This window comes from Poeciliopsis prolifica, unplaced genomic scaffold (assembly GCF_027474105.1).
Source record: "Poeciliopsis prolifica strain line A6 unplaced genomic scaffold, Auburn_PproV2 SCAFFOLD017, whole genome shotgun sequence".
NCBI classification, from domain to species: Eukaryota; Metazoa; Chordata; class Actinopteri; order Cyprinodontiformes; family Poeciliidae; genus Poeciliopsis; species Poeciliopsis prolifica.
Window position 1 is genome coordinate 8,093,570 of NW_026562392.1, and position 12,768 is coordinate 8,106,337.

The 12,768-nt window shown below is 35.8% G+C and overlaps 1 protein-coding gene across 1 annotated transcript in view; it reads left to right on the top strand.

Moving 5' to 3' along the window:
- dnah5 (dynein, axonemal, heavy chain 5) overlaps positions 1-12,768 on the top strand; it is a 78,676-nt gene that overhangs the window by 47,188 nt on the left and 18,720 nt on the right. Inside the window, exons 65-73 of the mRNA XM_055041816.1 lie at positions 454-568; positions 1,308-1,484; positions 3,644-3,847; positions 4,122-4,301; positions 8,706-8,843; positions 10,706-10,841; positions 11,092-11,273; positions 11,547-11,681; positions 12,284-12,439. Of these exons, the coding sequence (XP_054897791.1) occupies positions 454-568; positions 1,308-1,484; positions 3,644-3,847; positions 4,122-4,301; positions 8,706-8,843; positions 10,706-10,841; positions 11,092-11,273; positions 11,547-11,681; positions 12,284-12,439 (1,423 nt within the window). The remainder of the gene's footprint in view (positions 1-453; positions 569-1,307; positions 1,485-3,643; positions 3,848-4,121; positions 4,302-8,705; positions 8,844-10,705; positions 10,842-11,091; positions 11,274-11,546; positions 11,682-12,283; positions 12,440-12,768) is intronic.

Here is a 12,768-nt window from a genome sequence, read left to right on the forward strand (position 1 = left end):
TTCAGGTTTATCATGCTCATTTACCAGATCTCATCTCATGCTTACTTTCATTTGAAAACCAAACGAAGTGCATCAAGTACTAAAAGAGATTCCACACCTGAAAGCAACATAAAGTCTTTTCTTTAATGATCATTTACCCTAGAACCTCTGAGATTTATTGGCAACTGCTGAAGGGAGTTACCTTGACATAAAAAAAAAAAAAAATCTGACTCATGACCCGAAAGATGGAATATCGCTAATGCTCAAGTATTTTAATTACCTGGTGCTAAACAGAGATTGATTCAAGGAAGTCATTCAGGGCAGCCTAAAGCTTTACAACTACTTTACAAACACAATCATTTATCCTGAATTTCTGATTTATACTAGATGGGCTTCCATCCACACCACCGTAACCCCCATGCTACATATTTTCAGTATTTACATGAAACCTGAATTACTGTTTTTACTGCTCAGGATGAACACTGGCCTGAAAAAGCTGAAAGAAGCATCAGAATCAGTAGCCGCTCTGAGCAAGGAGCTGGAGCTGAAAGAAAAGGAGCTACAGGTTGCCAATGACAAGGCCGATACGGTACGCAGATTTGTTTTGCTTACATCTGAGTGGTTTCTGTTTTAGGTCCTCAAAGAGGTAATATTTTTTCTGACAGCTGAAAGGCAAACGATGAATTAATTTCCATTTTTTAAATAAATATGTACTTTGGGAAAGTCTGTTCGTACTCTATGTGCATATGCATTCATTATCAGTGATGAAATCCAAAATATTTGTCTGTGTTAATGGGGGGAAAAAACCCAGTGTTGTTTATGTCTCTGTCTTGTTCTTTGTTTTTTTTGTTTAAATAGTATTTTCAAAAAAATCACTTCAGTCTGAAATCCCAGTCCCAGTCAAAAATCTACCTAATCTCATCATCTGATAAAAATCATGTTATTTACCTTTTAAGTATTTAGTTTTTTAACAAGATCTCTTTCCCTGTTGGAAAACTGCTGCCACATAAAACTTTCATAATTTTTTAAGACTAGCACAGGGTACCAGATACACCAGATGTAAACCTCTGACAGGAAATGCAGACATTTAAGAGTATGTTCCAAGATGAAAGTTTTTGTGTGATGTGATTCTGCTGAGAAGCGCGCAGCAATCCAGGCTTAATCAGGATGGGTTGATTTGTGTCTTAGCTTGCAACTTTAACCATTTTCCGCACATTATTTTAAACTTGTGTGTTAATCAGCTATGGTGCGAGGTTTCCTTTTCACCCAGCTGTGTGGTCAAAAGTGAACACTGCGATACTCATGGACATGACTCATTTTTCTTCCAGGTTCTCAAAGAGGTGACAGTAAAAGCCCAGGCGGCAGAGCGAGTAAAGGTCGAAGTACAGAAAGTGAAGGACAAGGCTCAAGCCATTGTGGACAGCATTTCAGCTGACAAGGCCATTGCTGAGGAGAAGCTGGAAGCTGCACGTCCAGCTCTGCAGGAGGCAGAAGCTGCACTACAGGTGTGGCACTCATAACTTTTAATATTGAATATGCAATTACCAGGTTTACCTCAGCTTTTGTTTTCTTTTTTTTTCCTTGAAAGGACTGATTTAATTTTGTTTTTGTGTATGTGAATAAAGTCCACGGACTCAAATTGCTCTAAATGCTAACACAGATTAGTTTCAGTTTGCAGACTGTGCTACCATGCAGAACAAAACATTTGAAGACAATGCTCATTTGTTTTGGAACCAAAGAGCTGCACAATAGAAAATGACCTGGCAATCATAGAAGATACACACATTGTTACGATGTTTTTTTTTTTTTTTGCCCACATTCGTAATAATAAAGCATCTGGCATTCATGAATGCCTGCACTAAGTGTGACATGTTGCATCAAACTAAAACAGATGAGACTCTTGGCTATTAATCATCGATGCCATGGTCCTGCAAATCGCAATGCAAGTCGGTGTATAAAATCAGAGGCTTGTTCCCTGGCAAAAATAAATAAATGAGCGAGACATGTGCCCTTCCAAGGAAATGAAAATGACGGAAACACTGCATTTGTTTCCTTTCAAGATAACTATTGCCATGAGCTTTATATTCTGTTGGAACAACAGATTTTTATAGACAAATGTGTCCTCCAGTAAAGTAAATCTCTGTCAACTTGTTTATTTCTGCAGTATATGATTTCATTCCATTTCTGCCTAGACTTTAGATTAAGCCGTTGCACTTTATAAAAGGCAGTGGCTAGAACTCAGAGTTTCGCCAATATATCAGTTGTATATTATAGGGAGCTCAAAGATGTAATGTAGAAAAACTTATTTTTTTTTTTTAATAGTTGTTTTTGAGTAACCCTTCTGAGTAGATTCCCTACTGTGCCTGAAAGTCTGTGTTAGGAAATCATATGTTGCTTTTACTTGAAGATGCTGAAGAAATTATCAAGAGAATAAGATAAGGAGAGGTTAAGTTGAGTTCTGAAAAGAGTGCTATGCTTTGAAAGTTTTGAGTAAAGAATTTGGCATAAACATCCAAACTAGTAATTACCTCCACTGCAATTTATAAAATTAATAGAAATAAAATAACTGCAATTATAGTGATTTATTTAATGGGAGAGAAGAAAAAATGTCTGCATTGCACCTATAACATAGGTTATTTAATGTAATGGTCAGAAAAATCTGTAAATATCGCAAGAATAAAATGTTTGATCTATTCATACCTTAGGATGTTGATGGGAGTTGTTGTAGAATAATATATCACCTTTTTCTTTTTCTTTTTTTTTTTAGTACCTCTCCTGGAGCTTTCCCAGATTCCTCTTTAAAACCCCATCATAAATAGTTTTTGAATATGTTGAGTCTGTCTTTTGGTTGTGATGATGCTTCATTTGTCAATGTGTTTTCATATTGTTTTTTGACTTATTTAATCTGTTTTTGGATCATTATCTGCATTTGGGTCCAACTTCATGGATTCCTCCTCGTTCCTGTCACATTCAGAGAAAGTTTTGCACTGGCAAAACATCAAGCATAGTGAGCCCTGAATTGACTGCATTGTATAACAGCATGAACTATGTCGCTTAAAGCTCATTTAAATGCAGATACATTACCAGATGATACAGGGAAGCACCATTATTTTAAGTTCCTTTACATTGTAGTAAGAACTGCAAGTGAGGATAAGTTTCAGTTGAACTGCATAACATTTTTGTGTTTATTTGGTTTTTATTGTGACCAGTTGCCTTTTAAGGATAATTTTTTTTCTCTACAAAAGATCAAGTAGGTTTAGATTAGGGAATAAAAAATGTCCCAAAGACCCCATTGCAAAGGGTTGTCTCTTTTAGTCTGTTGTAATATCGTCTTATCTTTATTAATTCATTGCCTCCATTGAATGACATCTTTAAAACAAATCACAATGTTCTTTTTTTCATATCAGATAGTTTCTGTAATCTCTTTTGGACATACTCAACGTTCTTGCTCTGTCCCCATTTTTCTTGTTTTCCACTCTGCACAATGAGCACCAATACTCTGATGCATCTTAAATAGCCTCTCAGCAAATAAAAAAAGTACAACATACTTTTTTGCATTGAAAAATTGACTGCTTAGAAATAGAAATAGAAATGGTATCCATCTTTTCTACCTCGTTTGTACAAAAACATATCTTGGATGTTTCCTTTATCTTTTCAAACATAGACAATCAAGCCATCAGATATCGCCACTGTACGAACACTTGGACGGCCTCCCCACCTCATCATGCGCATCATGGATTGTGTGCTGCTACTCTTCCAGAGGAGGGTCAATAGTGTGAAGATCGATCAGGAGAAAAACTGCATCACTCCCTCCTGGCAGGAGTCTCTAAAACTCATGACAGCTGGAAACTTCCTAGGCAGCTTGCAGGTGCACCTTTAAAATTATATTGTGTAGATGTAAAATAATAATAATAATAATATTAATAATAATAATAAAACAAAAACATGAAATTTGCTCAAATTTTAGAGATAAAGTTGTGGATTTAATCAATCATGTCTCCTGTTTTCGGTTCTGTCTTTTACTTTTCTTGCTGTTAACAGACAGAAGGTCCAGATTATTTTTCTGTCCCAAACAAAACCATCCTACATCATAATATCCAACCTCCATTATTTTTTAACATCTTTGTTTTTTTTCTTTGAAGCAATTCCCCAAAGACACCATTAATGAAGAAACAGTGGAGCTGCTGCAGCCCTATTTTGATATGCCTGACTACAACATTGAAACAGCCAAGCGAGTTTGTGGTAATGTTGCTGGCCTTGCTTCCTGGACCAAAGCCATGGCCTCCTTCTTCTCCATCAACAAGGAAGTTTTACCCTTGAAGGTAATGTATGTGAGGTGAATCACGTTTATTGATGCTGCAGAAATTCAAACTATATCTGCAGAAAAAACGACGTCTTAGAAAGCAGACTCCTCTACAATTTTAGGAGACTAAGGTAACCTCCTAAATTTTTATCAATAAAATAGTGAATACTTTCCTAAAAATGTATTTACTGGACAGCTGCACTGATGCTCCTTGGGGAATGTTTGAGGCATTCTATGAATGAGATGTAATTACAATGCAGCAAAGTGTTTTCTTTTTGTTTGTTTTTTTTTTGTTTTTTTTCATTTTGCACAGGAAAACCTCAGGCTACATAAACTTCACAATTTCATAATTTATTTGTGCTCTGCAATCTGGGGAGCAATCACTGGGGAATAAAACTTTTAAGATGTCATTCTCAGAAAGAGAAATTATGGGAATGAAAAATAAAGTAAATGAAGCACTTATTTAGATATTACAAACACAAAGGCCTGAATATTGAGTTGAATGACAAACATCCAGGCTTCAAATACGATACAAAACCAAATAGGATTAATTTCAGCCATCGCTGTAGCTCCAAAATAAAAGGAATTTGTTTCCATTAAAGTGATCGTTTAAAATGTTCCCAGCATTTCAATGCATTCATATGAATTGTATTTTGTATGTATTATTTATAAGGACTCCATTTAGATGTTAATGTTATCCACACAACCAAACATGGTTGAAATGGGTAGATATAAAACAAACAAATTAGGCCTGACAAAGTCTGCACATTATTACATCACAGCAAGGCCTTTATCAGTCAAGCGTGGGTTCAGAACGACATTGGGAGATTGATCAGACATGTTCAGCTTTGCTTAAAAATGACACTATTTTTTTCTTTTAACTCATCCGTCGCCTCTGAGTTCACAAATGATCAGTAGCGATGTTGCACGTGTTGCTGCCAAACTCAAAAAATCTTGAAGTGCATAAAAACTCCTATATGTCATTACGGTACCAGATCTCGTTGGCCTTTTAGAAATTTCAAACACCTTTGAAATTTCTGTCTCACTTAACAGTGAATCAGACACTTTATTCGTCATGTTTAAAACGTTGTCAGATGAAGCATACCAGTGACTGCATCTGGACCTGAATTAATCATGCAAAGTAGACACTCACACAGATACACATGTTGAAAACAGTTACTTTTATTAAAAAGTTAAGCAAACAACCTTAACACATACAGACCACTACATTTCAGTAAGAGCCCGGCCATGAGTGAGAAAACCACAATTGTTGCTCGGATACTTTTAATTTTTAACTCCTAACTCTTGCTTTCTACATAATATAATTAGATACACTGAGTGACGTGTGTTCATCCAAGTAACTATGCCAACCTATCTAGTATAATTAACCAATTAACAGATGTTTCCGCCAACTGCTATAACTCCGTGATTTTATACTGAAATCCCACTGAGCCAAACTCCCTGGTGGTCTTCTATTTTTATCAGCAGCAGTGTGATAAAACCACAACCAGCAGCAGAGTGTAGCAGGAAACAGGACACATGATTAACAAAGAAACGCGTAGAAAGGAGGTTCTTGTTGATATCTAAGCTTACTCAAGAAAAAACATTTTGCTTTTTATCTTACAGGGTTTGCCTTGTTGAATTAGAAGAATATTTTGAAGGCTGGGCAAATTTTGTTCACTTACTCTGTTTTTTTTTCAATACCATTATTAAACTATTTAATATCATTTATACTGGTATGAGGGACAGAGTGTGGCTATAAAAAAGGCATCAACACTCAGCATGGGTGTCACAATAATTTAATCATGACTCAATACATAGTCCCTATGAAATGTTATGGCTTCCTTCACAGTATGTGAGACTCTTTATGTCTGTGCCATCTTTGTGTTTAAATATTTATTGTCTTATTCTGAGACAAAAAAAAAAAACTTTAGGCTGTGGTTGTCTGAATTCGTGTTGCATAGAATGCAGTAAGGTTGATTTGGTGTTGATGTCATCCTCTGCCAGCTTATCTCAAAAAAGTAGAATATATTGAAACCCGCCAGGGTTTTTTTTTTATTATTTTTTTGTTATGGAGACATTCAAATAACTTGTGCCATCATTCAGGTGCAGGTTTCATCAAGTCAGCAGAGGAGTAAATTAGCCACTTTTGTTATACTAGTTATTATCTTTGTCTTGCAAACCGTAGGCTGGGTCTTTTTTTGTTTATTTTAAAATATGTCCTGAAAACGTGACTTTTACTCTGGAATGCTGTGTTAATTTAGGTTTCCTAGAAATTGGGACAAGACAGAAATTTTGATTCAAAATCAAGGAAAAATTGATGGCACAAGAAGAAATTGAATATCCTCTGGTGGTCAGCACAGACCTGAACACTGTCAGGGCCTTTTAGTATTATTATCCTTGAGGCCACTGTCACACCTCATCTGCATGACTAACATCAGCTCACTCAGTGTGAGATTTGAAAGAGGAAGCTGGGGCTGCACAGAATATAAAGACAGTCAGCAAAACTTGAAAAACACCTTTTTATTAAGACACCGCTAAAGTGCGGTTTCAGGTGTAATTAAATAATATTAGAGGTTGGAAACAAGATTTTTGTAAACATAGAACCAGTCTTTAATTATCATAGAAATATAGTACAAATGTTATGGCTAACCAAAATGAAAAAAATGGTCTGAAAAATGCATCAGTTCTAATATGAGTCATTTTTTACTCACTTATGGAAAAATGTAGGCTGCAACTCAAAAGTGTGAGGGTTGATTTTGTCCATCTACATGAACAACTTTTGCTTCATTTGATAAAGTGTAAGAAGGTAATAAAAGTGCCATTTGCAGGAAATAACAGATGTAAATATGGCCATTTCTCATATATATGCTGTATTGATTATTTTCATATAAACCACAAGATATAATACTGAGTTATGTTCAGACTAAACAGTTGAAGTCTAAAAACGACGTCAGTATTCTGCAAATAATAGTTTCAGATGACAATATATTAGTTGTAAGTATGGTAATTGTTGTTAATATAGTTATGCAAAAGTGTTTAACTTAACCTTCCTGCACATAGTACACCAGAGCAGGAGCGAGAGTTTGCAATGGTCTCTATTTTTCTGAAGAGTTAAATGTAGCAATAAAATATATCCTGAGGGAGGCTTACTTGTTGTGCTGCTGGAGTCCACTTTCCACCAACCTTAACTTTGTTCTATAAAAAGATTAATGCATCCTTTTTCGCTCTGTTTTTTGCTTTTTTAGTTTGTCCTTGTAAGAACTGGTTTTGAGAAAAAATAAATCTTCCACAGCATGAGAATTATTTTAAAGCTTTAAAAGGGTACAGTTAAATGTTTGACTTGATTAAATATTATATTTGCTGTATTTTTTTTCATATGAATATCTTTTACATCTCTTCTTCCCTGTTACTAGGTAATAGTGGCCTTATTTTTAGTCTTATTTTCTCTGTTCAGTATCTCATCTTCACCTTTACGTGTCCCTTCTTCCCGCTTCCATTATGCCTCTTCTGACTGCCTCGACTTTCTTTCTGCTTCTATTACTTTCTTTCTCACACATACTAACACCCGTATTCTGTTTTCATCTCGTGGTCCGCAACATCCGAAACAACCCTGCTGCCTCTTATCCTGACCTTTTCCGTAAGCATGGAGCATGGTCTAGCAATTGATTTTCTGGTTTACAGCCCAGCGATGACTTTCTTTTCAGCAAACCAGCCAGCAAACGGCAGACAGGGAGACAGACGAGCATGAATGGTCTTTTTCAATGTCAATTAATAATGAATGGAAGTGGCAGACTCTCTTTTGGCCAAGCCAACCAATAAGGTTTCAGCACAGATAACCTCACAACCTTTCAGTAAATCTCTGTTTCAAAATAATTTTCAATGCCTTATTCATTGCACCAGCCTTATTTCATTTTTTATTTTATCCTATTTTTTTTCTTTTGCCTCTATTTAAATCATTCTTTTTTGTTTGTTGTGTTTGTCTTTATTTTATGGCAACCTTTCAGTGTTTATGTACAGTTCGTCTTTGGCTTCCACATTTCCTCCTTTGTCTTTTCTCTCTCATATACTGGTGGACTGAATCTGAAAATCTTCAGCTCTGGGGACTTTCTCAAAGTCTGTAATGAAAATAATGATGCTTTTATGCTTTTTTTTTCATATCATATTTTATGTAAACACAACTTTCAAAAGTTCCAGTAAGGGTAGCATTGTGAAAGTGGGAAATATTTATTCTTTCACAAGTTAGAAAAAATAAAATGAAATAAATGGCCGGCTTCACTTATTATGTCAACTCCTTGAATCTCCACTTTCTCTGTTATTTTGTCCTTTTCTTTCTTTGTGTATAACAAAAGATAAACTCTGCTGACTTTTTCTGTGGGGATGGCAAATATAACCAAGTTGTTTCTTCTCTTATTTTCATTAGGCCAATCTTGCGGTGCAAGAAAATCGCTTGGCCTTAGCCAATCTGGACCTGGAAAAAGCTCAGGCTGAGCTGGATGCTAAGCAGGCAGAGCTGGACGTGGTGCAGGCGGAGTATGAGAAGGCCATGATAGAGAAACAGGTCAACATTTTACTTAAACATGCAATATATTTATACTAAATTTTCAAATGATGTGTTAATAGGAAATTGCGATGAAACTACTTTTTTATTAATTTTTTTTTTTTTTGATGCTCTGTGAAATATCTGGATTTTGTTGACAAACTAACACAACTAAAAGGAGTACACAATTGTGAATTGCAAGGTAAATAATGAGGAAAAATCTCTAAGAAAAAATCCATAAAATGTCCCATTTGAAAAATTCCACCAGTTTTGTAGAACGTACATGAAATATGTGGTCAGATGAGACCAAAACTGACCATTCTGACCCGCATAGAAAACAAAATGTAGAACAGAAAACCGCACTTTATCTCAATACATCACCTCCTACATCCACTCTAAATCCAATCTGCCTGAGATAGAAATGGATATTTCAGAGAGAACAGGTGGCAGAAACTTTAGTCTCTGAATATGCAAAGGTAGGAGATAAATACATAATGTATTATACACTTTTCCTTTTTTAGTCTTTTTTTTTTATTCTCAAATAGTGAAGCAGGTTTATTTATTTATTTATTTTGCAGTGAAATATTGGACTGCTCAGTGCTGATCTATATATCTAAACCTGGTCCAAAATTAATTGAGGTCAGTGGTTATAGAAAAAAATATAGAAAAGTCCTGTTATTGTCATTAAAAGTATTGAGCAAAAGTCCAGAAACTCACGGTTTTTTAATTGTCTTTCTGTTTTTAAGCTTAGGCAACTTTGTTTCAGTCTGACAACTCCTAATTATCATAAAACTAAACGCAGCATCACTCACATAGATAAATTAACACAATTTGATATTTGAATGATCTGAAAAGGTAAGCCAACGTTGCATGTTACTTCTGAATATACTTCTGAATATATGCCGCTTTATGATTTTTTGATAATTCTTGACACAAATATCCTTGACATACAGGAAACATATTGTATATATTTACTGCCTATCAGTAGCTATATAACATGATTAAAGTGTTTTGCTTAATGATGGCTCACAGGACACTATTGACAATTACTTTTTAAATATGGTGTAGTATGGTGTCTTTGTGCTTGTGTAGACTGTAATGTTAAAGACTATTCTAAAGGTCTTTCAAACTGCAGCTTGAAAGCATGGGATGGGCTTCAGCTGAAAGAGAGTATGACTCAGTCGGCGTCACCCGGAGCCCAGTTTTGTGTATTTATACTATCAGAACTGTCTGTCCTCTGATGAAATACATCATGTAAACAGAAAATCGTGTGCATCATGATTGCCTGATTAGGAAAACTGCAAAGCCAGAGACCTCTTTTATAACTCTGTGATTAAAGCAGAGAGCTGTTCTTCTCCAGAGACCAACAGTGAGATTTATGGCTGTACTGCAGGTGAAAGTGACTAAGATACTCAGAAGCAGTTTCGTTTTATGTGCTACTAATCGGATCTTTATTGATGTGTAATTGCTGCTTCTCTCAGAACATTATCATTGGGGTGTTTGAGCAGCACACGAAAAGCTAATTCTATTAAATGATTCAAAAATCGCCTCTACTTAAGATGTGATTGTTCTTACATGGGACAGGTTTTTTAAGCTTTTAGATTAAACAGATAAATGAAACGTGATTGTACATCATCTGCTTATTTCCAGAAGTAACCCGGCTTGCACTGAGTGCTTGATTCTCTATTAAATAAACAGACAGGCAACATTTACAGCTAGAGGCAGAATGATTTTTTTTTTCTAAGAAAATCTCCTTGTCCACAATGCATACAGTTATTTCAAATAAAAAACAGTAGTTGGATGAAAACACACTTGAACAGACAAAGATGGACAGACTCATGAAAGAGCCAAGCTGACTTGTTTGTTGCCCCATTTACCTCCAGACTTTGCTGGAGGACGCTGACCGTTGCAGACACAAGATGCAGACAGCGTCCAGTCTCATCAGTGGCCTCGCTGGTGAGAAGGAGAGGTGGACAGAACAGAGCAAAGAGTTTGCTGCCCAAACCAAACGCCTTGTGGGTAGGTTACGTTGCATGCAACACTTTATATTATGGAAGCAACATTTCTGCAATACAAAATGTATTTTATCTTATAACATTTGTGTATCAGAAGAGATTTCAGAATAATGCAGTAATTTTCTATTCAAGCCAGATGTTGAAACAAAATATAACTAAAACCATAATTTTTTTTCCATCTTTATTTGCTGATGCTGTTTACTTTTTTCAGGTATTGACAACATATTTGCTATCATTGCATTAATATTTTTCAGGTGATGTCCTTTTGGCCACAGCTTTCCTCTCATATTCTGGTCCCTTTAATCAGGAGTTTCGTAATCTTCTTCTGACTGACTGGCAGCGAGAGCTGGAGCAGCGTTGCATCCCGTTTGCCAGAGGCCTCAATCTGGCTGAGCTTCTTATTGATGCACCCACTGTTAGTGAATGGAACCTGCAGGTCAGTCAAGGATCTGGCTAAAGACCACCAAAATGGTTTATTGTTGAAGACTAGGGATTATTTCTTTACAAAAAAAAAAAGTCACTAAGGAAATCTCCTTGTGTTAAGGAGGCAGCTACATTGAGCTGCATTTTGCAACTGCAAGATACAACTACAGAACTGTAGCTGCACATTTATTTGTTTGATGCAGAAATATTTCAAAGGTTCGAAGTACTCTGTTTTTTGTGAGATTAAGAGGAAAACAGGAAAGAGCTTCACTTTTCTTTGTTACAGGGCCTTCCCAATGATGACCTGTCCATTCAAAATGGCATAATTGTGACCAAAGCTGCTCGATTCCCTCTGCTGATTGACCCTCAGACACAGGGAAAAATCTGGATTAAAAACAAAGAAGCTAGAAATGAATTGCAGGTTTGGTTGACCGCCATCTTCTTATTTATCTAATCCACTTTGAGTTGACCTTCATCTGGTAACATACAAGAGATATTTGGATTCATTTTTGCTTGTATATCAGCATTTTATCTTTGAATTTAAAACTGTGAGTTTTCTCTCTTCTGTAACAGGCATTGCAGATTAGAAAAAAAAATTGTGTCAGATTCCGTGTTTGAGATATTCTGTTTGCTTTTAGCTCTCTGACATCCAGCGTGGAAAGCGCATTTGAAGAAGTATATCTGTAGGCATCATGAGCTCAGCCAAGGTCATACACCTGTTAGAGGGAATATCTGAGCAGCGTGAATGCATTCTGAAAGCACATTACGAGTGTTTTCAAGATGCAGAGCTTAACCAGAAGTTTTCAAACCATGTTGCATTGAACATCATCCAACCAAAATTGGTACTATCAGCTTTGCTTAGATATTTTTAAAAGAAGCAAGACATAATGACTTTTGTCATATTTATGATGACAATAATTCAGGCTACATTATAGAATCACATATTTTCTTTTGTCTGAGCATGTGAAATTCACAATTTACCCATGTTTATTTATTTATTTATTTTTACTCTTTCAATTTCAGATTACGTCACTAAACCATAAGTACTTTAAAAATCACCTTGAAGACAGTTTGTCTCTTGGTCGCCCCCTGTTGATTGAAGATGTGGGGGAGGAGTTGGACCCTGCCCTTGACAACGTTCTTGAGAAGAACTTTATTAAAACCGGCTCCACTTACAAGGTTATAGAAAATTTCTTTGTTTAATTAATGCCTGTTTTTGTCGTGTTTTTTTTTTTTCTTAGGTATTATTAAATGACCTTTTGGTGGATAGTCAAGATATAATATGACACTACAGATACATCTGGTCATGCTAACTTAACACACCCGTATCTACACAAAAACATTAACACAATGCATGGATGCTTGCTCAATAAAACCACATAGCATAAACTCCTCTAGATGGAGATGTAGCATGAAAGGACTGTTGAGACAAGGAACATCAGCTGTTTTAAAATCAATGATTTTGGTGTGGTTTCATGAACAAAGTTTGCAGAAGTAATAGCTTCTTT